This window comes from Colobus angolensis, unplaced genomic scaffold (genome assembly GCF_000951035.1).
Source record: "Colobus angolensis palliatus isolate OR3802 unplaced genomic scaffold, Cang.pa_1.0 Scaffold121, whole genome shotgun sequence".
Classification (NCBI taxonomy): Eukaryota; Metazoa; Chordata; class Mammalia; order Primates; family Cercopithecidae; genus Colobus; species Colobus angolensis.
In genome coordinates this window covers 6,485,634-6,511,691 of record NW_012113253.1, presented here as the reverse complement: position 1 = coordinate 6,511,691, position 26,058 = coordinate 6,485,634, and the positions used below count along the sequence as shown (strand labels likewise).

Below are 26,058 nucleotides of genomic sequence, written 5' to 3'. Positions count from 1 at the left end.
CAACACCCCCTATCTCAAAAAAAAAAAAAAAAAAAGAAAGCTCAAATTTTACCGCTGGCAACAAATACTGTCAGTTGTTTTCTGCAAAGTGATAGACTCTCACTTGGTTTATTTTTGAGAAGACATCAGTCAAACACTCAAGTCTGAACACGTAGTTTGTCAATATGTCATTCTTTCAGGTAAAAATGGAATCCCTTGAAAAAAGCAGCTAGTTTCAACTCCTATTCAAAGCATTGCACGAGTGCTTTTCCTTGAGGCAATCACTGTATTTCAGTATGCAGTCAAAGTGCTTTACATGTACTTCCTGCTTTGTCACACAGAATATTAAAAAGGTTGGTACCCAAAGTTTGAGATTAATACAATTAATATTCTACACTGCTTCATGAAGGACATTCTCAAGTGAAACTGCATGTATTTGCTTGTTTGTTTGCTTGTTTTGTTTTTATTTTGAGTATGTGACGATAAAAATATAACACCTCAAGTATAGTGTAATGCCACTGTCTTCATTCATGTAAGAAGCTTGAACTTTTGCCCAATGTTAGTTTTGTACCATTACTACAAATGCCAACAGAGGGAATAAGGCACATATATCTCAGTATTATTAGGGAAATAATTTTAAACTCATAGACCCTTGAAAGTATCTAAGGGATTTCTCTAGGTGTCCGCACACCATACTATGGAAATTGTTGCTCTTTAATTTCTATATCCTATCTTTATCCTAGTAATTGTTACCCTTGAACTTTTAATAAGCATAAACTTACCTTTTCTATCAATATCAGGAGTTAACCATTATCGATTACTCTTCTTACATACAAAGCAAAATCAACATACTTTTTATTTTGTCTCATTATTACATTAAACAATTTTTTTTGTAGAGACACAGTCTTGCTATGTTGCCCAGGCTGGTCTCAAACTCCTGGCCTCAAGCAATCCTCTCACCTTGGCCTCCCAAAGCACTGGAATTATAGCTATGAGCCACTGTGCTGGGCCCAATACACCTTTTAAACAACTCTTCTCCTATCACCTCTCAGGTGTTTCATTTTAGGTTCATATTATCTTTAAGAATTCTTTCTTAGTGGCATACATTTCATCTCTGTGATCAGAAATCAGTTACAATTAATATTTTACTGACTTATTTGATATTCTATGATGGCTGTATCAATTTTCTTCCTTATCCATGCATATCTTTCTTTACTTTGGCTCAAGGGATACATTTTTCAAAAGGGACACATACATAAGTGAAATCATTTTTTAATCTTTTCACGACTAAACAGGTATTTTTCTTTGCCATCACACTTAATTGATCTTTTGCTGTGTTTAGACTTTCATGTTCAAATCCCTTTACTCTTGTCCAGCAGCATTTAGTGATGTGGATGAGAAGTTTATTGGCTGGCAGTTTCTTGTTCTGTTCTGTTGAATGTTACTTACGTTTTTTCCCAGTATTTGTAGCATTTTTAAATTTAATCTTCAACCCAAAAATTTCACCAAGATATGAATAGAAGTGCCACTTTTTCATTATTCTTTCCAACACTTTGGTGCCTTTCCAATACTCAAGTTTTTTTTCTCAGCTGTAAGACATTATTATTCTAGTCTAGTCTAGTCTTCTTTTGTGTATTTGTTTCTTCCCTTTCATCCTCTTCACTGCTTTCTTCTGTAACTCTTGTCAATTGAACTTTATACCTGTAATCATCTGGCATACCTTTTAACTTTGTCTTATGATTTTTTTGTTTGTTTAAAAACTGGGCAATGCTTTGATTGCTCAGTTTATTAATTCATTTTGTGCTGTCTTTCCTATTCAGTCCTCATACAAACTTTTATTTTTATTTTAAAAATCATGTAACTTGTTTTGTGGTTTTTGTTTTCTAGTAGCCTCTGCTTCTGTTGTAGGTTCAGTAGCTTCTTCTTACTCCCGTCTCTTTTCAGATTTTTTTTGTTTTCTAACTAACAAGCAAAAAATCAAAAACAAAAACACGACAGCCTTAAAGTTGGAACAGCAATAAGTCAAATTGCTGCTAGAGTTCCCAGATGTACCTGGGGTACACGTGCCCTCATTGCAAGGCAGGAGGTAGGTACGTGACTGTGCATTTTTAGGTGTATTTGTGACCGAGAAGAATCAGAGAAATGGAAACCACTGGAGAGCAGAAAGCAGCAGGAACTTTTCAGCAGGCAATCTCACAGGCGGCTCTGTTCCTGTTCTTTGCCTCTGTATCCTCTGTGGTTCCTTCTGGTTCCAGCTGAACTGGTGATAATCCCAAATCGCTCCTTCCTCCTTTTCAGTTTCTCATCATTTTCAGACTTTCTGGAGATTGAAGAGCCATTCAAACCAAATCTTTGAGCTCTTTCCTTTAGCTTATCCAGGTTCATCGTAGGTTCGTTGTCAGATGACAGACCTTTTGTTGGAACTGGAGAAGTCCCAAACCCAGCTGCCCGGGCAGTTTTCTTACTTTACAAGCTCCCAGGTACATGCACTCATTCAGCCCTCTTCTGCATTCTCTCTGCCTGTGGTATTTCAGATGTAATTTTTACCACTTTCTTCTCTGCTTCCACATCAACAGTTTTTTCAGGGAGTTCTTCCTCTTTGACAGGGATTTCTATGGGCCTTTGTTTTTTCTTCCTCTGTTTCATCTGCCAGTACATCCTCATTTGCCTCTTCTTCAGCATGACCTAAAAGATATGCCTGGAGCCAGCACTTTGGGAGGCCAAGGCGGGCAGATCATGAGGTCAGGAGTTTGAGATGAGCCTGGCCAACATAGTGAAGCCCCATCTCTACTAAAAATGCAAAAATTAGCTGGGCATGGTGGCATGTGCTTGTAGTCCCAGCTACTTGGGAGGCTGAGGCAGGAGAATTGTTTGAACCTAGGAGGCGGAAGTTGTGGTGAGCCAAGACTGAACCACTGCACTCCAGCCTGGGCAACAGAATGAGACTCCCTCTAAAAATAAATACATACATACATAAATAAATAAATAAATAAATAAATAAAGGCCTGGAGCCTTTTGATGGCATCTTGTTTCATTTCCTTGGTCTGCAAATCACGAGCAAGATATTCGTGCTTTAGTTCAGCAATCTTTCACTTATGGTGCGCCACCGTCTTGGTTGCCATCTTGTTACCCCTCACTCTAGTAGGCCCCTACCCATTACCTCTCAAGTATCTTCCTTTTAACTTTATTTTCTGTATCCAGCATTAATTATTTTCCTCATAAATAACCTTTTTTGCTCATCTTGGGGCTTCTCTTTTACTCATGTAAGGTTTCTTTAAATGTATGGTTATTCTTAGTTCTCATATTAAAAATGAAGAGTTAGACTGAAGACTTTTTAGCCTGGGCAGGAGGCTGTTAGCAGAGTGGAGCTCACTCTTCCTGAGGTGGGCTGCTCTCTTGCTGGAAGGTCTGGTCACAGGCTCTGAGGATGCCTGGGGGTCCTTTGTATGTATACAAGTGAAACTCAGCAGGGCAAGCTGGGGGTTAGACACATGAGATAACTTTTCTGTTGCGTTAAGCTCATATTTTTTGTCTGTTTCCATTTGTGGCAGTTTGAAGTTACTCTAGGTGTTTTACCGTGTTATTTCTCTCTCTGGCATTAGGAACCCCAAAGGCAGACTCCTCTTATTTAAGAAGCCAATTAATGTTGTAGTTAGTTCCACTGGGCACACTGTACAGGAACTGGCTTGGCCATAGGCACTGAAGACTTGAGTTTTCCAAGCTCAGAGAGAAAAACAGTCCTCAAGCACACATTAACCCTTCTTGCACCAAAGGTGGGGTGCAGCCTTCTCAACTCTGGCTTCTCCTTTATTCCAATCTCTTCTGCTTTCTGTCTCCTAGAATTGCATTAAAATTTCTTTTCCATATTGTCTGTAAACATTAGAGGTAAACCCATGAAATGATGTTTAAAATGGAAATTGGTTCTGCAGGCTTGTAAAGTGCTTTTGTGCTTTCTCTCTTACTGCTAGAGATTCAATTGCTGTAATATCCTCAGAAAAACTGACTTTAATTTTCAAAGCTAATTTGATTATAACATAAGTCTTTCCTTTAAAAATCATATTTTCGTTTGCTCTTAAATGTAATGTTTCCCTTATTTCACAGTTCTTTCATCTATATTTCTGTTACATGAATCACTTGCTATCATTTTTCTGTAAGACATTTAAAAATAGATGACCTCTAGTTATATTATACTAAAGATAAATTAGGACTTGCTACCCATCACCCGTTTCAATTCATTCAATAAATATGTGTTGTCTGCCTGCCTGATATGTACTTTCTAGAATGTTCCAGGACCTTGGAATTCTACAAATAATGTAAAAATGTTGTCTTTCTTCAGAGAGCTTACAAACTCCCCTTTTGCATAATTTCTCTATTACTCTGAATTTGGACATATCCCCTGTTATATTGGTCTTTTGTATCCTGTTTGTTTATGAGTTTTCCCTTTTCAGCTAACTTTTTTTCTAATTGTGAAAATAGAGCATGGGCAAGAGTAGGAAATAGAGAAGGATGCATAAGAACTCAGGCTCCGAGGTTGTGCGTGGTGGCTCATACCTGTAATCCCAGCACTTTGGAATGCTGAAGCAGGTGGATCACTTGAGCTCAGAAGTCCAAGACCAGCCTGGGCAATGTAGGGAGACCTTGTCTCTACAAAAATAAAAAAATTAGTCAGGCGTGATGGACTACTCTGGAGGCTGAGGTGGAAGGATCACTTGAGCCTGGGAGGTTCAGGCTCCAGTGAGCCATAATCGTACTACTGCACTCCTCTAGCCTTCTAGCCTGGAGGACAGAGCAACACCCCCTATCTCAAAAAAAAAAAAAAAAAAAAAAGAACTCAGGCACTTGGAGGCAATGCTGATCTAATGCTGACTGCTACCTGAACCTGGGGAAGTTACTTAACACTCTATTCTCAATTTACTCATCTGTATGAAGGGCATGATGTCCATATCTGACTCTAAGGTTATTATTAATATAAGGAATACATGAGTTAACCCATGTAAGGGGCTTAGAACATTAGCTGGCATATAGTAGATGCTCAATAAGTAGTATGATGTTATTATTGAAGATTACTTGAAAAGTCAAAAGTAGAAAGGAGCAAATAAAAATTCACCTATAATCATTGCTAACGTTTTAGATTTTGATTTACTCTCTCTCTCACACACACACAACACACTAACCAATTTTAGTCATTTCATAAGTTGCTATCTCTACAAATTCTCTCCATTTTTAAGATTCTTTCTTGTTCTGTCGCCCGGGCTGGAGTGCAGTGGCCGGATCTCAGCTCACTGCAAGCTCCGCCTCCCGGGTTGACGTCATTCTCCTGCCTCAGCCTCCCAAGTAGCTGGGACTACAGGCGCCCGCCACCTCGCCCGGCTAGCTTTTTGTATTTTTTTTAGTAGAGACGGGGTTTCACCGTGTTAGCCAGGATGGTCTCAATCTCCTGACCTTGTGATCCGCCCGTCTCGGCCTCCCAAAGTGCTGGGATTACAGGCTTGAGCCACCGCGCCCGGCCTCCTTTTACTTTCTATTGTGATATCCTTCTCATTGTTTCTAGAACTCAGTGGGTTACCTTTTCTGTAGCTCTTTGGTTTTATTTCTAATCCTTTTACTTCGTAGGTGAACTAATAGCATGCTTAGGGCACTACAAAGCTAGGGCTTCTGAGAGGGGGCAGGAGAGAGAGAGAGAGAGAGAGAGAGAGAGAGAGAAAGAGAGAGAGAGAGAGAGAGACCATGCTTCAAGCAGTAGATCAGTATATTTTGCAATCAGTATCTAAAACGAAACCATCTTAATTTCAATGGACATCAATTTTGTTTTACAGTTTACTGTTTTTAAAAACTATGCACTTTATGTGGTGGAGAGCATTATAATATTTTCACTGAATTAATCGAATCTTCTCTTTCCCTAGCATAGCCATCTTTAACGTGAAGCTTATCAATATTGTCCTGGGCTTATGGATTCATTTCATTTCCCAGGAATCTTAGACAGGTTACGTCAAGGGCAAAAAGTTAGAGTCATCAAGGACAAGCTCTGAGCATAGAGTCTTCCAAATAAATTTTAACTCTTTTTCAAAATGGAAAATATCTGTTATCTCTTGTGATTTGCCTCTAGTAAGCACTAAAAGGAGCATGAAAGCAACTAGTAGTCAAACAATCATTTTTGGCATTTAAATTGTGACATTAATCCTGGGTAGGAAAATTGATTCATTCATTTCCATTTGAAAGTCTTATTCTGTTAATGGGAAAAAGACCAATATTCCAAAAGAAAAAAGTAAGTATCAGATTTTGAAGCTTTGCTCTTTCATTTTTGGTCTGAATATGGTCATTTTTTTGCTGGGAAGCTGAAGTGATTACATAAGTCAGTAATCAGCCGTAGTGAATCAGCTACAAGAAAATGAGACCAATCTCAAGTGCTCAAGACTCAGAATATTAACTATTTAGAGAGTAGAATTCAGCTGGGAGCGGTGGCTCATGCCTGTAATCCCAGCACTTTGGGAGGCCGAGGCGGGCGGATCACGAGGTCAGGAGTGGACCAGCCTAACCAACGTGATGAAACCCTGTCTCTACTAAAAATACAAAAATTTGCTGGGTGTAGTGGCTCATGCCTGCAATCCCAGCTACTTGGGGGCTGAGGCAGGAGAATTGCTTGAATCTGGGAGATGGAGGTTGTAGTGAGCCGAAATGGCGCCACTGCACTCCAGCCTGGGGGAGAGAGCGAGACTCTGACTCAAAAAAAAAAAAAAAAGAGAGAGAGAGTAGAATTCATGTGCTCTCAAGATAAAGGCTATGCTTTTGTATGTGTGTATGTGTGAGTGTGTGTGTGTGTGACAGAGAGAGAGAGATAAAGAGAAAGAGGTGGGGGAGAGGATAGTTGAGACAGAGTACATAGCATGAAATCCTAGAAATTATATAAATGTTTCACTACTTCTAAGGAAGGGGTAGTGGATAGAAATTTTTTTTGCCCCTAAGTCAAGTCAGTGTTGGGAATGATGGGCAACAGGTAGAAGAAAGGAATTCTTAATATCATGCCTTTGCTGATTGAAGTTTAACTTTCCCCTCCAGTTTTCTCAGGTCTGAATGTAAATATCCTTGGTTTCCTAGCTCGCTTTTAAGGAGAATAGAAGAATGAATCCCCACATTTTTTTTTTATTTGAAGGGGAGAATTAAGAGGGAGGAGAAAGTTCAAACTGGATTGATGCTTATTAAATTAAATTTATAATTATGCTTCCTAAAATCAAAAGCATAGCACTTTATAGCTCACAACCAACTTTACAAATACGCTGTGAATTGATTTTATGAAAACATGAAGAATGCAGCTCCTCCCATTCTCTCATTAATATTTTAAGGCACAACTTTTACTTCAATTCCTCAATGGCAATGGAGCTTTTATTCATTCATTCAACAGATGTTAATTGACTACCAAGTATGTGGCAGATGCTGTTCAAGGTGCTTGTGATATATTTATGAACAAAACAACCCTAGCCCCTTGGAGCTTAGGTTCTAGCAGAGGTAGACAGACAAGGAATATTGACCATAATAGAAAACTAAGTTACGTTGCGTTTAAGGAGGTGATGGCTGTTATGGAAAAAAGAAAGAGTAGAGAGCTGGGTAAAGGAGATAGAAATTTTTAAAGGAATTGGAAATTCCAACATGGATGGAGGCAGATTGCTGCATTAAATAGGGTAGTCAGGTTAAGTCTCATTAAGGTGAGATTTGGACAAAAGCTTAAAGGAGATGAGAGAGCTAGCCTTAGGTATTTGGGGGAAGAATGTTCTGGGAAGATGAAACAGCTGAAGTCAAGACTTTAAGGTGGGACCAGTGCAGCAAGATGAGAATGAGTGAGAAGAACAGTATCAGGAGAATAGACTGTAGAAGTAAGGGACCCATGATCCTGGGGGACCCGGTAGGTCATTGTAACAACCATCACTTCTATTCTAAAGGAAATGGGGAGTCATTACAGAATTGAGCATGAGAGGGCATGATGTGATTTCTGTTTCAGTGGGATTTCTCTAGATGCTGTTTAGTTGAGAATAGACTGGAAAGGAGGCAGGGGGTAATCATAAAAGCGGGGAAACCTATTAGGAAACTGTATTCATTTTCTATTCCTGTGTAACATACTATCTCAAAATTTAGCAGCTAAACTAGCATACATTCATGAGCTCATGTACTTTCTGAGGAATCTGGGATCAGCTTAGCTGTGAAGTTCTGGCTCAGGGTCTCAAAAGGTGGCAGTCAAGTTGTCATTTGGATTCATAATTGATTCAAAACTTGACTCAGACTGGAGAGTCTACTAGGCTCACTCATCTGGTTGTGGGCAGCCCTCAGTTCCTCACCAGCTGTCAAGGCTTCAGTTCCTTGCCAAAATATGACACAATATGGTAGTTTGCTAGCACAAGGGGATGGGGTGGGAGTGGGGGAGAGACTTACAAAGATGGAAGCTGCAGAGTTTTATTGTCTAGCTCTGTAGTGATATACTATCACTTCTGTTATGTGCTATTGGTCATACAGACCAACCTTGGTCCAATGTAGGAGAAGACTTGCAAGTGTGTGAATTCTAGAAGTCAAGGATCAATAAGGGCCATATGGGAGGCTGGCTACCACAGAGACAATGCAATAATCCAAGTGCAAGATGATAGTGGTTTGGACCGGGGTGCTAGCAGTGGAGGTAGTGAGAAGTGGTCAGATTCTGGATATGTTTTGAAAGCAGACCCACTGGGATTTTCTAATGAAGTGGATGTAAGAAAATGAGGAATCAAGTATGACTCCAAGTATTGAAACTAGAAGGGTAGAGTTTTCACCAACAGAGACAGGAAAGGCTGAGGGCAGACAAGGATTTAAAGTGTCTTGTGGTGGTGATTTAAGAGCAAATGTTTGGCTTTCCTAAATTATTTATCTTGCTCTTCTCTAATCCTCATCATGGCCCAATTAGAGGCCACTACTCTGTGTCTAGTGCTCTGCTAGGTGCATTACATGCATTTCTCTAATTTAATTTATCAGCTTTTTCACAAATGAGAAAGCTGAGATCTACGGGTTGAATCACTTGTTCTATGTGATAAGGCTAGTTAAGTTCTGTGTGACAGGGATTTGACTCTACGACCATCTCCTGTGGTCAGATTCTGGATGTATTTTGTAGCTGTGTTACCCTGGACAACTTAGTTAACCTTTGTGTGTGTTAACACTTTCTACAAACAATCTGACACACTTTAGACATAAGTGCCTAGAGCCAGTCTGGGTGTATATGTGTGTTAATTTACTCAGGGAGGTGTGTGTGTGTGTGTGTGTGTGTGTGTGTGTGTGTGTGTGTGAATGCACTTGGGGATGAGGTAGAGTTTGCTGCTTCTAGAAGAAAGCCAAAGGCTAAGCTAGAGAAAAAGGTTTTCCAGATCCCAGGGTGAAGCCAGGCTGTTGTGAATCCAAGGCAGGACAAAGGTCAGTGACTGTGCATGGGAACTGCTGGATTTTTTATTTGATGATTCAAAATGCCACTGTTTTGGTGTTGTTGGTGGATCCGACAGTTCAGTGACAGTTTTCTTTTTTCTTTTTCTTTCTTTTCTTTTTCTTTTCTTTCTTTTTTTTTTTTTTTTTTGAGACGGAGTCTCACTCTGTTGCCCAGGCTGGAGTGCAGTGGCTTGATCTTTGCTCACTGCAGCCTCCGCCTCCCAGGTTCAAGTGATTTTCCTGCCTCAGCCTCCCAAATAGCTGGGATTACAGGTGTGCACCACCATGCCTGGCTAACTTTTTGTATTTTCAGTTGAGATAGGGTTTCGCCATGTTGACCAGGCTGGTCTCGAACTCCCGACCTCAGGTGATCCACCCGCCTCAGCCTCCCAAAGTGCTGGGATTACAGGTGTGAGCCACTGCACCTGGCCTTCAGTGACAGTTTTCTTTTCTTTTCATAGTCAATCATCTTTGCATGATACAAATTAAATGGTAGATTTTGTAATAAATAACACATAGGCTGTAAAAGTTTTTAGCAAAGGGAGGCCCTGAAAGACTAAAATAGGGAAAATCCTGGAAAATTTTTTGGAGGATGGGATGTTGCAGCTGGACTTTGATAAGAGCACAATTTAGACAGAGAAACAGGAAGGGAATTTCAGGCAGGGGAACAGTCTGAGCAAAGGGATAGAAGTAAGAATGGGCATCTTTAGGAAGCTGCAGAGAAAATGGCTTAATTCCTTATATTAAATAAGTACAAGGAAGTACATTTTGAAAAGTAGGTTTGGACCAGATAATAGAAGCCCTTAAATGTCAGATGGAGGATTTTGGACTTGATGTTATAGGCAGTAAAGAGTCATAGTACACTCTGAAAAATCACGTTCTGTGAAGATTATCTCACTAGCCTTCAATATGGATCAAAGAGGGGAAAGTTGAAGGCATGAAGAGATAAGACTGAAGCTGTAATCATAAATATGGTGATTGACTTCATGTAAGGGATAAAGAGAAAGAATAATAGCATGTATGCTGCTTTTATAGTGTGTCAGTATATTTAATTCTGACAAAAACAGTAGGAAGTGAATATCATTATTCTGTCTACATTGGGATACGTCTCCATTTTGTAGGTGAAGAAACCGATACACAGAAAGGTTAATTAAGTAATCCAGGGTAACACAGCTAATAAGTGGAGCAGCCAAGATTTGCACCCAGGCAGTCTGGCTTCAGAGTCTGGATATTAAAACAGTACATAAGGTTTGGCCTTGAGTGACTGGAGACAGATAATGATGAGGAGTGTCTGGTTGAGAAATGATGATTCGCTTAGTGTTGAAGACATTGAGTTTAAATTGAAAAGGTTCTTTTTTTTAACTTTTATTTTACATTCAGGGGTACATGTGCAGGTCTGTTATATAGTAAACTCATGTCACAAGAGTTTGATGTACAGGTTATTTCATCACCCAGGTACTAAGCCTAGTATCCAATATTTATTTTTTATGCTCCTATCCCTCCCCTCCCCTCACCCCCGGCCCTCTGGTAGACACCATTGTCTGTTTGTCTCTGTGTCCATTTGTTCCCATCATTTGGCTCCCACTTACAAGTATTTGGTTTTCTATTCCTGTGTTAGTTTAAGGATAATAACCTCTGGCTCCATCTATGTCCCTGCAAAGGACCTGATCTCGTTCTTTTTTATGGCTGCATAGTATTCCATGATGTATATGTACCATATTTTCTTTATCCATTCTTCTATTGATGGGCATTAGGTTAATTCCATGACAAAAGGATTCTATGTAGAAGTACAGAAATGGTTCTCAGGTACTATATATCTGTTAGTCAGTAAGGTACAGCAATGAAAGCTGTAAGAACAATGATGTAGATAAATAAGAAAAAGACCAAGGAATGGTCAGAGTTAGTGAAGGAAGAGGAGAGTTCAGGTAGAACAGAAATTAGAAAAGAATGGTTGGCTAAAGAGAAGAACTACCTTAGCATACTGTCTCACAAGTAAAGCAGGATTTTACAAAAGTAAAAAATGGACAAGAAAATTCAAGGAGTTAAGACCTAAAAACAGTCCATTGGACTTTGAGCTGGTTATTAGTAGAATTAACTCTATGGAGGATACTACTACTATCTAACTATTATCTAGGGAAGATCTGTAATGCACCAAGCACTTCGAATGGAAATATCTGAGTGATTCCTTTAGAATAATATAAAATATCATGATACAGAAGAAGAAATGGAAGCTCAAAGAGATACCTGCTCATCAAGGAGATGAGCAACTCATCTGAATTCACTCATTGACAGAGCGGAGATTTAAACTGAAGTTACTCAACTCCAAAAGCATCCTCCCCCTAGATCAAGACAAAAATTCCATAAAACACAAACCAATGTCCTTGTAGAAATGGATATGAGAAGTTGATTAAAAGTAATAATTTGTGTGCGTACTTCACTGTCCTAGTTTTTTCTTTTGTTATTTTCTTTTTTTAAAAAAAATTTCTTTTCTTTGTTTTTGTTCTCTACAAACCTTGTGTCTAGGGCTGATTTTCAACAGATCACTGTGAGGGAGCTGCCCTGCTACATAAGAAGGCCTGACCCGGAAGCAGATCATCCACTAATGGTTTAGCACCGGGTTCACCATGAACATGCATTGCGTAACGGGCACTGTCCTAGTTTTTGTTTTGGATCCCAAGTGTCTTTATAAGTAGATTTGTGTCTGGATCTGTTGACCATTATTGTACATATCTTTAGAAGGGGAAAATGTTATGTGTTAAGCTTCCTCTTCTTCTCCCCAGTAAAGCATTCCTGCATTTGACTCCTATTATACTCAGGGGAGCATGGAGGGGGCTGTCCTGGCAGAATACTCTGGAGCCTTGTGGACTGGCTGGTCTTGGTCTCAGTGGCACAGCTGCGTGGTCACTGCTTCAGCTGGTGACTCGTCTTTCAGCCATCTCCCAGGAGTGAAGTCATGGATTAAAGAAAACAAACGAGAGAAAAAAAAAAGTTGTCTGTGTGACATGGCCTTAGCCTTGCTGTGATTGCTCTGGCGATCACCAAAATTTTCCTCCAAAGCAGGACCTTGGGATTGAGTTTACAGTTGCTGTTTACCGTTCTGTGTTTGAGGCTACCTAGGACATAGCCCACCTAAAGCTTCACAGAAGATATTTAAGAAATGGACCAGAAAAGAATTAGAATTGCCCTTCCAAAAGAGCAATGATAAAACAACTTCAGAGTGTTCCTAATTGTGGTGAAAGCTGCTCTGTGAAACTTTCCTTTCTTTACAAGTCTACATTTTTGCTCAGTGTACCAGAGAGATTGTTCTGTTTTTATTAAATTAAACTTCATTCAACAGTGCTGTGTACCAGAGAGATTATAATTTGTGAAGAAAAACCAAAGTCATTGTGTAGTTAAAGGGAAGAGCACAAAAGGCCCCTGTGGCTGTCAAGAATGTGAAAAGAAATGGCTAACAAAGTTGTGATTTCCCAGAATATTTTTTCCACTGATCACATAAGGATTCATCAACAATTTTATTTTAGGGGAAAGGCTGATGCCGCTCTTAAATTTATGAGCCAAGCTTTGTGCTAGGAAACATGAAATCAGCAAGCTAAGAGACTCAGCAGGAGGGAGTAGGGATTTTAAGAGGAAGATTTAGGGAAAAATCTCTCCAGTGAATCAGGACACATTTTAGTGAAAATCGAGACTTGGCTCTGATCCTTCAGCTCGGTGCTTCCTGCTAAACTTTTGGAATTTACCCAGTGTTATAATTAACACCTCACCCCACCCACACTCCTCCACAGCAATGTGTGTGTCTCTGAGGCATGACAGAGTAAAATCCTCATCTTTTTCAATGGTGTGGTCACTCCAAATAACGTGAAGTCCTTCCTGCAGGACTGGGCATTTTTGGAAGTGTGCATGATGCCTTTGTCTTCATGGGCAACAACTGAGGTTCCAAATCCTCTATTTTACTCTCCAAGTGGAGGCTGCAGATCAGGCAGCCAGGGTGGCCCCAACTATTCAATTGTGGTGGGCCGGGTGACACTGTCACAGCCCGGGCCCACCACCTCTGCTGTCTTCTTAGTTCTTCCCGAAGGCCTCATTATAGAGCCTCAGGAGTCCACCAGCATTTCCTGTCTCCAAATCTAATCCTGCATATTTAGAAGTTTTCTATATGGAAATGCTATTTTATCATTAGATTAAATATGTACATTTTTTCTAACGGACTCTCCAAAATAAATACAAATGTGCTCCTTTTGTAAGAAAATCCCATTATTCTGCGCACTACCAAATTATCCTTCACTTTTAAAAGCATTTCCCACATATCCCCGTCTCAGCACTGACCAGCGCATTCCTACCTATGCTTCAGCTTTGTTTAGAAATGTTGGCCTCCTTCTTTGTCCCCTCATTACGTTAGTCCCCTCTGTCATGTGCCCTCACAACACCACCCTTTCTCACATTCATGGCCCTGTAGTAGTGATATTCTCTCTCTCTGGCAGGTGTGTGGGGTAAGGAACAGTATGTTATGTGCCACTCCATCCTTAACAACCAGCACAATGTCTGGCAACTATTGGGCTCTCAATAAATATTTAAAGAATATTGTTAAATGAATAACTTTAATTTCCCTTCAATTAATGATTATCTTTAAGACTTTTAAATTACTCTCAACTTTACCAAAAATTGATATATCCACAAATTTTACGGGAACATAAAACTGTGCAGTGATAGTCATACCTGTTATTTGCAAAGTCCTATGCAGTTTGCAGAATCCTATTTTATCAATTATTTTATTTCATCTTCACAAGCACATTGTAAGGTAAGTAGGGTGGGCATTGCTATTCCTATTTAAGGCAGGAGAAACTAAACGTTAGACATTACCAGCTTCCCACCACTGTAAATGGTGAACAAGTACTTACTTCTAAGGCCTATGCTACTCCATGTCACCACAGTGCCTAATAGTATGGTAGTAAGCCCACCAACCAGGGTGTTTATTTTTCCTTTTTTTTTTTTTTTTTGAGATGGAGTCTCGCTCTGTCACCCAGGCTGGAGTGGAGTGGCACGATTTCGGCTTACTGCAACCTCTGCCTCTCTGAGTCCAGCAATTCTCCTGCCTCAGCCTCCCAAGTGGCTGGGATTACAGGCACACATCACCATGCCCGGCTAATTTTTGTATTTTTAGTAGAAATGGGGTTTCACCATGTTGGCCAGGCTGGTCTCGAACTCCTGACCTTGTAATCTGCCTGCCTTGGCCTCCCAAAGTGCTGGGATTACAGACGTGAGCCACCATGCCCGGTCTTAGGGTGTTTTCTCATGTATTCCAAGAAGCCTGATTATACCCCTGTAATCTAACTCATTTGCAATTGAGTCAGTGTTCACTCTTTCCTTCCAATCAGTTTTACCAAACCACTGGCTCAAAGACCCTGATTCACAGACCTAGCGACCGGAATTCCACTCTGCTAAATGTGTATTTCCCATCTGTCCCATCCCAAACATATCATACTAATGTCAGTGTCTTTTTTTCTGACCTTACACCAAAGCATGCACCATGACAGCACATAAAGGGCCCTTGACACACTCTTTGTTGTGAGTTCACACCAGTTCTTCATCACAAAGTGAGCTGAGGAACCATCTACCATTAGGAGATCCTATAGGAGTGTCAGCAAAAATAGACCTCTTTTTTTTTTTTAAGTCTTTCTTTTTCTATTTTCCATTTTAGTTTATTTCTATATTTTTCATTTCAATAGCTTTAGGGGTACAGGTGGTTTTTGGTTACATGGATGCATTGTATAGTGGTGAAGTCTAGGCTTTTAATGCACCTGTCACCTGAATAGTGTACATTGTACCAATGTTTATTAGATCACTCTGTTTGCCTTTGCATACCCATAGCTGCTTAGCTCCCACTTATAAGTGAGAAAATGTGGTATTTGTTTTTTGTTGTTGTTGTTCCTGAGTTACTTCATTTAGGATAGTGGCCTCCAGTTCCATCACTGTTGCTGCAAAGGACCTTATTTCATTCTTTTCTAATGGCTGAGCAGTATTTCATGGTGTGTGTGTATGTGTATACCACATTTTCTTTATCCACTCTTCGATTGATGGGTACATAGGTTTTATCCATATCTTTGCAATTGTGAATTGTGCTGTAATAAACATATGAGTGGAGGTGTCTTATTTTCCTTTGGGTAAACACCTAGCAATGGGATTGCTGGAAAGAATGGTAGATCACTTTTTGGTTCTTTGAAAAATCTCCATACTGTTTTCCAGAGATTGTATTAATATACATTCCTATCAACAGTATATAACTGTTCCCTTTCCACCGCATCTGCATCAACATATGTTGGTTCTTGGCAACAAGGACCTCTTTTATGACTGCATGACCATCAGAAGGCCTTGGTAGTTGAATTTCCATTGAGTGATGTTGGCGTTGCCTTTGCCAGCCTTGTCACATGTCCCTGCCATGTTACGACGCGCTGACTTAGGTGTTACTGAAATACAATGTCTCATTGTTCCGTGTTGGTTCCATTTCAATGAACAAGCATATGAGGGTTAGGAGAGAAGTGACCAAACCTCTGCAGGCTCTGTTGTTTGACAGCTGAGCACCCAGCATGGGGAGATGCTGAGGACTGTCATGGTCTTTGGGTACTTGAGTCATCACACTCACCTGAAGACATTGCCTTGTTTGTCAATTGCTGCTTTATGCAAGGCTGGCTTGGTTAGGATTGATTGCCTCCCACCCATTTCTGTTTCTCCTATAAATTCCCCATATAGACTCCCTCACTTTCCATGATGGTCTTTGTAGCTTGTGGCTTTTATATCACTTAAATATTGTAGAATTCTGTAGAAACACAGGATCTACAATAGAGTCCATCTCATTCCTGCTGTTCCATATCATTTTACACAGCATTACCTGTAATACATTGTGTTTGCAAAGTAGCTTACATTGCCTTTTTAAATTGAGACATGGGTTCGTCTATAATTTGCTAGTAATTTCAAGTATAGATTAAACTAGATAAAAGTTTTCAATAATCATTAGCCTATTGATTACATTTAATGTCTTGCATTTATTTATAATGAAAACTCAGAGAATTAAATGAAACCTGTTCTCTCTTAGGGTTCCATTCTTGCATTCATTAATAAAGAACAATTAGGCCAGGCATGGTGGCACATGCCTGTAATCCTTGCGCTCTGGGAGGCCCAGGCAGATGGATCACTGGAAGTCAGGAGTTTGAGACCAGCCTGGCCAATGTGGCGAAACACTGTCTCTACTGAAAATACAAAAATTAGCCAAGCATGGTGGCAGGTACCTGTAATCCCACTTACTTGGGAGGCTGAGGCAGAGAATCCTTGAACCTGGGAAGTGGAGGTTTCAGTGAACCGAGATTGCGCCATTGCACTCCAGCCTGGATGACAAGAGTAAAACTCTGTCTCAGAAAAAAAAAAAAAAAAAGAATAAATAAATAAAATTACTTGGCCCCTAGAATGACTGGATACAGAGCCCTGAGTTTGAAGAGGACCAACTGTCTTAGTCAGTTTTGTGCTGCTATAACAGAATACCTGACCCTGGGTAGAAATTTATTGGCTCACAGTTCTGAAGGTCGGGAAGTCCAGGATCGAGGGGCAGCATCTGACCAGGGATTTCGTGCTGCATCATCTTATGGGGAAAGATGGAAGGGTAAAGACAGAGCAAGACGGAAAGAGAGCAAGAAGGGGCAAAGCTATTTCAGTCACAATGAACCCACTCCTTTGATAATGGCGTTAATCCATTCACGACCTAAACACCTCTTAAAGAGGAGTGAGCTCAACACCACATGGAAGCCCTACCTTCCAATACCATCACAATGTTGATGAAATTTTAACTTAGGTTTTGGAGGGGATGAACATTCAAACCATAATAGCAACTTATACTACTGGGACTACTTTTTAAAGACTTATTACTTCGCATAGACAGTAAAAAAATAAATCAGTGGTTGTCACTTTAACTTTAATCTTCTTCCCTTCCTTCTCCCCCATTCTGGGGAAATAAAAATTAAGGTTTGTAGTCATGTAGTGTGTATTTTATTAGGGGCAAGAAATTTGCTCTCTCTGATAATGAACCTCCCATGTCTCTTGTTTTTACAGTAATAAAAGACTAGTGGCCTTAGTGCCCATGCCCAGTGACCCTCCATTCAATACCCGAAGAGCCTACACCAGTGAGGATGAAGCCTGGAAGTCATACTTGGAGAATCCCCTGACAGCGGCCACCAAGGCCATGATGAGCATTAATGGTGATGAGGACAGTGCTGCTGCCCTCGGCCTGCTCTATGACTACTACAAGGTAGGTCCCCAGCCTCCACTTTTCTGCCTGCTCCAGGACATCCGTTTGCTGGTGGGAAGACAGAATAGATTCTTCGACCCAGACCAGGGAACTAATAGCATTTCCAAACTCAATATAGAATTCAGCCTCTTCCTGTTCTCATTGCCCCCTGCTTCCCCATCTACAAAGCTCAACTTTATCACCCACCCAGAGGAAGTGCTCATTTTGGGATAATATTTTTTGTGTTCTTTGTTCACATGCATAAATATTATTTGCATATTATTCTTATATTACAAATACTTCCTTGTTACCATGTTTACTTTAGGATTATTATTTTTGCTGAATGAAGTATATTACATTGTGTGGCTTTATTAATCCATTTTCACACTGCTGATAAAGACATACCAGAGACTGAGAAGAAAAAGAGGTTTAATTGGACTTACAGTTCCACATGGCTGGGGAGGCCTCAGAATCATGGCAGGAGGCAAAAGGCACTTCTTATGTGGCAGTAGAAACAGAAAATGAAGAAAATGCAAAAGTGGAAACCCCTGATAAAACCATCAGATCCTGTGAGACTTATTTGCGATGACAAGCACAATATGGGGAAAACTGCTCCCATGATTCAAATTATCTGCCACAAGGTCCCTCCCACAACACATGGGAATTATGGGAGTACAATTCAAGATGAGATTTGGGTGAGGACACAGAGCCAAAACATATCAGTGGCTACACCATAATTTAGTTATTGCTCAGTAGTTGAACATTTAGGTTGCCTCTAGATTTTTCTGTTTATAAGAAATATTCAGGGTTTCTAGATTTTTCAGTTTTAAAAGGAACATTCTGATGAATACTTTTGTGGAAGACGTTTGCAGTAATTACAATACCTAATTTTGTTACAACCCTAACTTTCTCCATTGTTTTGATGAGTAGTAAATTTTTATTATGAAAAACTCTTAAGGCAAAATAAATGTAAAGCACTTACATTTCAAAAATTTACTTGCCATATACTACCTATAAAATAGTATTTCAGGAAGTCAGACAAAAAACAATGGTTTTTCTCCAGCATGAAGAACTATGCCTGGTATGACCTGCTCCTTTTGAATTACTGAAGTGTAAAAAATGGACAAGTATTTACTGAATGAGATTTATTACCTGCCTTGATTGTAAACACCTTTGGTTGATGATGGGAATTGGTACAAATGTGAGGATGGCTGTGTTTATTTTGCTGGTTGGGCACAATGAACTCTTATTTTAGAATAAGAACTGAATCCCACCTTCCCTTCTCCCTCCATCATGGAAAAGCCAGAGGTTTCAGCAAACTCATGCAGGAGAGATAATTTCCCTTTTCGTAACCTTCAGTCTCTGCTTCCTGTTTCTTTTCTGCTTCCGACTTCCTGTTAACTTCCAGCAGCCTCCACTTTGCAAGCTATTGTCTCCTGTCTCTTCCCTAAAACAGTTCTCACACTTTCAAAACATCTCCCACCACCACCTCTGGCATTGCCACCACACCTACTCTTCTGCCAGGGTTTTCTAAAATTACACATTCCTTTTCCAACTTCTTTCCCGTTAAAACACTCAGGTGGGATTCCTCCTTGGGGAGATTATTGAAAACAAAGTGAGGCTTTATCTAAGATGGAGAACAAGGTATGAGCGGCAGGTGCAAGTGACTGACAGGTAGGTCCATCCAGGGTATTTTAAATAAAGATATTGCTAACTCAAACAAATGCATCCTTTACAGTTAGGAAGTGCTGGAGAAATATACAAAGGGCTTTCTCTTGGTCTAGGCTTTCTCCAATCTAGGCTGACTTTCCCACTTATCAAGAGAGCCAGCACTGGCAGATTGTGACCACCCTCTTATGAAGGCATAAAACTCCCAGCAGGACTCGTGACATAGCAAGAAGGACCTTAACTTTGGGGAACTTGGGTTCAAGATGAAAGGATGCTTTAAGGCCTAAACTACATTGCATGTAAGTAAGGCTATTTTCTCTACAGTGTAGGGGAATTCCTGGAAAAAAAAAAGTGTGAAAACCAAAATAATTTCATGGTAGGCTTTTTTTTCTTCTTCCTTTCTGGCTGTGGTGGTTTTATACTTTTCATTCTTTCTGATTGAGGATCTCATTTGAGAAATGCAAGGATAAATTATAAATGTTTCAAACTGAAAATTTTCAAAATGTATTGGGGATAGTTGGGAAGCACAGAACTCATCAAATTAGGCTGCTTTGTGTACTGGACCACTTCTTGAGGGCTTAACTGTTTTTGGTCTCATCCTTAGAAAGAAATTGAGAAGTGATTTTCTTCTATGATTAAAAAAATAGTCAAAACCTGACAGTTGTATTGATCTTCAAAATCTATATCTTTAAAGTGACCCTGATTTGACTATTCAGATCATTATAACTTCTCTTTGTAACTTTTTTTTTTTTGAGATGGAGTCTCGCTCTGTCACCAGGCTGAAGTGTAGTGGCAAGATCTTGGCTCACTGCAACCTCCACCTCCTGAGTTCAAGCAATTCTCCTGCCTCAGCCTCCCAAGTAGCTGGGATTACAGGCACGCTCCACCATGACCAGCTAATTCTTGTATTTTTAGTAGAGATGGGGTTTCACCATATTGGCCAGGATGGTCTGGATCTCTTGACCTTGTGATCCGCCCTCCTCGACCTCCCGAAGTGCTGGGATTTCAGGCAGAAGTCACTGTGCCGGGCCTGTTTGTAACTTTTATAATGTTAAATTAATATGTCACTTAATAGTTTTCATAAGGCTTTGAAGAAATATACTAATTATATTTAGGAGAAATATATTGTTCTTATTCTTTAAAAAATAGATTTTATTCTGTTATTATGAAATGGATATAATTTCATATATCTGTATTTGATGGCAATTCTTTTTTTGTATTAGTGAGAAAGAGAAGCATACCCTGAAACAAACATAATTAGTAATTTTTTTTTTGTTTTGACAGAGTCTCGCTCTGTTGCCCAGGCTAGAGTGCAGTGGCATGATCTCAGCTCACTGTAACCTCCATCTCCCGAGTTCAAATGATTTTCCTGCCTCAGCCTCCCAAGTGGCTGGGACTAAGATGTGCATCACCGCAACTGGCTAATTTTTTGTTTGTATTTTTAGTAGAGATGGGATTTTGCACATGTTGGCCAGGCTGCTCTTGAACTCCTGGCTTCGAGTGATCCGCCTGCCTTGACCTCCCAAAGTGCTGGGATTAGGCATGAGTCACCACGTCCGGTCCATAATTAGTAATTTATAAAGGCAATGTATTTTATTTCCCACAGATGCAAAGGATAATTAAGTATTAGTAAATATGGGTGATTAAGTACTAGTAAATGTGGTACCTAGATTACCTGTCCTCTTATATATTTGCCAGCATTTAAAGGAAAGTTGAAATACTGCTTTCTGTAAATATTCTGAGACACCAGGTAGGGAGTTTACATAAAACTCAAGTTGCAGCCAAATCTGTAACTCCTTCTGTTGAATTAATATTTCCAAGACCGTGTGGACTACTAGAGTTACATAGCTGCTTTTATTTCACACGAGCTTTGCTATATTTTTGCTTGAAACATTTTAGTGTTTCTGGAAAGAATTGGTCTTGTTTTCAAACACTCTATGTTCAAATGATCATTTTGAAGCCCTTTTCAGTTCCCTGGGTGTTCACAGCTTATATATGTTGGTGTTAAAGTTATAACAAAGTTAAATGTCCCTTGAGGATAGACCTTTTTCTGTAGTCAAGTGAAATGTTAATGAAACAAAGCAGTTCTGGTTTTTTGATCTAAACTTGTGTAAACTCTGGGAAGTTAAATTATTGTAAAAATTGCTGCCATGTTATCATTTACATTTTACAGACTTTCTATGCCTCTTCAGAGTATGAATTGATTCTATTTTTGTCAAATAAACTGTTTTTCCTCACTGTTAAAGTTGGAGTACATCATCCCCGAGGGGACAGTCGTGGACTCTGTCCACAGGGAGGAGTTCATGAGCTACACGCAGGCACTCCAGAAATGGTGGTCCCTGTCGTGTGAATGTGGCGAAGACATACCTTTGCATAATACTTCATAAATTTCAAGGTCTTTTCACCTGCATTTGATAACTGTTACCACAGCATTATTGCAGTGAAGACCATCAGGTTTTACATTTCATAGTTCTGCAACTCAGTGGGATTTACCCAAGATCACAGGACAATCCTATATGTTTCCTAATATCCATTGTTTTACAATGTCTACCATTTACAAAATGCCCTTTTTTGAATCCACTTAAAAATTTTAAAAGTATGCATTTGGAGCTTAACAAGTTGCTTACTCATCAAGTGGTGTTTATTTTTTAAAACCCAAATGTATAGAATCTGTCATAATTTAGAGACTAAAATTCTAGCCCAGTTCTCTATCTAGTTTAAACTACTTACCAATAATAGCTCCAGAGTTGTGCGACCTTTCCATGAATTTCAGGCATGACAGAAAAACGTGACAGATTCAAGTAGCCAGATATTTTAAAACTGTTTTGACTTACTTTATGTAACTTTATTTTCCTCTTGAGAGAGCTGATTTATCATCATCTGGTTCCAGCTGTAGTGAAAAATAGGCTTCCCTGGTCAGTTGGTTTCTATCTGTTCTACTGACCAGTACTGCTGGAAACCAGTTTGTTGGTTGATTTGTTTGTCCATCTATCCATCCACCCATCCATCCATCCATCCATCCATCCATCCATCCATCCATCCATCCACCCACTCACCTACACACCCACCCAAAAAATATTCACTAAGTAGCTATGACCTCCTAGCAATGGGGATAAATATTGGATATCTAAAGGCAGGTGAGACTCAGTTCACTACCTCAGAGAGATCACCGACAATCACAGTCCAGGACAAACACAGTGCTGTAAACTTATAACCATGGTTTATGGAGGTCAGTGCTCTAAAAGGGTTATGTTCTAAGAACAGGAGGTTGACTGACAACCTCCCAGATAATTCACCGGCTTTCCAGAGGAAGCAATGCCTACTCTGCCACAGAGTAGAGAACGATCTGTCACACGCACAGACCAGGACAGAAAAGAGAGAGACAGAGAGACAGAGAGCTGGTGAGGGGAGTTCGTAACTAAGGGCAAGATGATTTCTGGATTAATCAAGGTAGAGAGTACAGAATAAAGGCTCTGAGGAGAATTATAAAGAGTTGAGTTTGATGTGCCTGCAAGATGTCCAGGTAGGGGCATCTAGGACTCAAGGGAAGAGACCAAGTTCAGAGTTCTCAGTTTATCTAAAGATGGTTTGCAAAGCCAACGTTTCAAAAAAGAGCATGGTTCAAAGAAGAGCAAACCCGCACGTTAATAACCACCTTTATGGTATTGTGCCTAGCACCTTAGACCGAGCACAGGTGTCTGCACAGAGCTCACATCAGGGACTCTTGGCAACAATAACATTCACTTCCATGAATCTTTGGGGGTTGCTAACACGTTTCAGTGTTTGGAATCCCTATTCTTCTATTTCTTTGCTCCTGCCTTTTCCAGGCCATTTTCATTGATCAATTGATTCTTTCAATAAGTATTTAGTGAGGGCCGACTACATTCCAGGCACCGAGGACATAACCATGTACAAGGTGGACATAGAGATTGCCATATCATGGGCACATAAAATTAGATAGGACTCAAAGTATGGGCACAAGTTAGCCTGAAGAAGGCATGGGTTGTGATGTGGGTGTAGGAGGGGTGGGACATGTTCTAGGCAGAGAGGATTTTGTGTGATGGCTCTTTTGTGAGAAGGAACATTGCATGGTCATAAATATAGTTGGCCCAAGTGTGAGAAGCAAAAACAGGGGCTGCCTACACTGAGATGGGAGACGTTTTTGAGACTACCTACCTGAGAGTAATGGGAAGCACTCAAGTGTTTTAAGTATAATAGCAACACGACAAGATCAGACTGCATTTTAAGCAGACCACTCTGAGTCTTCCTAATGGATCCAGAAATAATTCACAGGAATGAAATGAAGGAGAGGAGAGACCAGTTAGGAGCTGATTGAGCAGCCCAAGCAAGGGACCTTGGCGGCTAAGCCTGGAGGCTGGTGTCCAGGGGCAGGGGATGGGTTTCAGAGGCACAGGGGACTTTGTGCCACCTGGTTGGAAGGGGAGAGGGCAAGGGAAGCTTGATAGTGAAGAAAAATGTGATGGTGCCATAGCACATGACAAAAGAAGTAAATCATCTGTCCCTGCTTCAGAGGCCCTTCCTCATCTGGCCTTTGCTCATCCCTGAGGCCACATCTCTCCCAACTCATTCCTCGTGCCGGCCATGCCTTCCTTGTTCTGTCCTGCCCTCTAACCTTTTTTTAAGCAGCTCCAGTGGTTAGAAAGCCTTCTCCATCCACCTTACAAATTCCTACCAATGGCTCAGCGGGGAGCTCCGCCCTCTAGGCTTCTAGAGAATCCTGTCAGTAGCACAGTTTTATCTCATATCACGGGGTATTAAATTTTTAAAACACTATAGGAATAACTATATTTTAGGAGAGAGACTAAGTGCTCTCTAGTGGGGTGGGTGAGTCGTAAACTCAGGGTACAGCAGCAGGCAGAGCTGGGGAGGCAGGTCTTCTTTTTTTAATGTATGTATAGTTTTCCAGTTTATTAAGTTTTTAATCTCAATGCCAGTAGAATTTCTTTCTCCTCCCCCCCTTTTATTATTTATTTTTATTTTTTAAATTATTATACTTTAAGTTCTGGGATACATATGCAGGTCTTTTTTAAAAAAAATTTATCATTTCAACTTTTGTTTTACATTTGGAGGTACGTGTGCAGGCTTGTTACATGGATATATTGTGTGATAGTGAGGTTTGGGATACGACTGTGCCCAGCACCCAGGCAATGAGCATAGGACCCAAAAGGTAGTTTTTCAGCCCTTGCCCTGCATCCCTGCCTTAGTAGTCCCGTGTCTGTTGTTCCCATCTTTATGTCAATGTGGACCCAATGCTTAGCTCCTATTTATAAGTCAGAACGTGTGGTATTTGGTTTTCTGTTCCTGCATTTATTCGCTTAGGATTATGGCCTCCAGCTCCACCCATCTTGCTGCAAAGGACATGATTTCCTTCTATTTTTATACCTGTGGGGTCTCCTTAAACACTTACTTCTTCCTTAATGCCTTTAAAAAATTGTCATAAAAGATATATAACATAAAATTTACCATTTTAACCATTAGTAAGTGTCCAGTTCTGTGGCATTAAGTACATTCATATAGTTGTGCAAACATCGCCACCATCTATCTCCAGAGCCTTTTCATTTTCCCAAACAGAAAACTCTGTACTCCTTAAACAATAATTCCTTTCTTATCCTCCTACCTGCTGGTCCTCTCTGTTTTACCTTCTGTCTATGAATTTGACTCTTCTGGGGTACCTCATCTAAGTGGAATCATACAATATTTGTCCTTTTGTATCTGGCTTAGTTTTTTAGCATAGCGTCTTCAGGGTCCCTCCATATTACAACATACACCTTAATTTCATTCTCTGTTAAGGCAGCATAGTATTCCGTTGTATGGCTGTGCCCCATTTTGTTTCTCCATTCATCTGCTGTAGAACATTTGGGTGGTTTCCTCCTGCGGGCTACTGTGAATAGTGCTGCAATGAACACAGGTGTATTGAGTACTGAAATTGTGTGTTTATCTGTCATCTTCAATAGATGATGAGAACTATCATTTATCTCATTTCTATCCAGTGTTTAGCAATGCCTGATATAGTATAGACTCTGAAAGTTAACATGAATGATTTGCAATTGATTTATTTTGTTTTTGATTAACAAATATAAAGTACCACACACTCTAAGTGCTTTCAAAATTACATTAATTCATTTAATTTTACTAAAAACCTGTGAGATGAGGGACTATTGTTACGCCCATTTTACAGATGAGGAAAGTGGGACAGAGTTTACTGAGTGGTAGAGCTGAGATTTGAACCCAGGCAAGCAGGCTCTAGGTCTGGACTCCTGGCCACTCTGCTCTGTCCCCACCCTAAGCCAGGTGTCTGGGCTGGTGTATGTATTCAGGTAAGTGGAAATCACAGGAATTGCTAGAGGACTCCAGTAGAGGGATGATTTTCATGAACGTTCTTTCATCTCAAGAAAGGAAAAGTTGTTTTTTGGGTGCAAAGGAGTTTGGCTAGAAGGAAGATCTGGAGATATAGAAAAAGAAAGAAAGAAAGAAAGACAGAAAGAAAGAAAGAAAGAAAGAAAGAAAGAAAGAAAGAAAGAAAGAAAGAAAGGAAGGAAGGAAGAAAGGAAAGAAAGAAAGAAAGAAAGAAAGAAAGAAAGAAAGAAAGAAAGAAAGGAAGGAAGGAAGGAAGGAAGGAAGGAAGGAAGGAAGGGGAAAGAAAGAAAGGCAAAAAATTCAAAGTTTGGCTAGAAGGAAGATCTGGAGAT

General features: G+C 40.1%; 1 protein-coding gene across 2 annotated transcripts in view; it reads left to right on the top strand.

Annotated features, from left to right (window-relative positions):
- The window catches only part of GRHL2 (grainyhead-like 2 (Drosophila)), a 192,637-nt gene that overhangs the window by 43,672 nt on the left and 122,907 nt on the right, over positions 1-26,058 (top strand). For both annotated transcript variants that reach the window (XM_011931471.1, XM_011931464.1), the window contains one exon: positions 17,506-17,701. In XM_011931471.1, the coding sequence (XP_011786861.1) occupies positions 17,506-17,701 (196 nt within the window). The remainder of the gene's footprint in view (positions 1-17,505; positions 17,702-26,058) is intronic.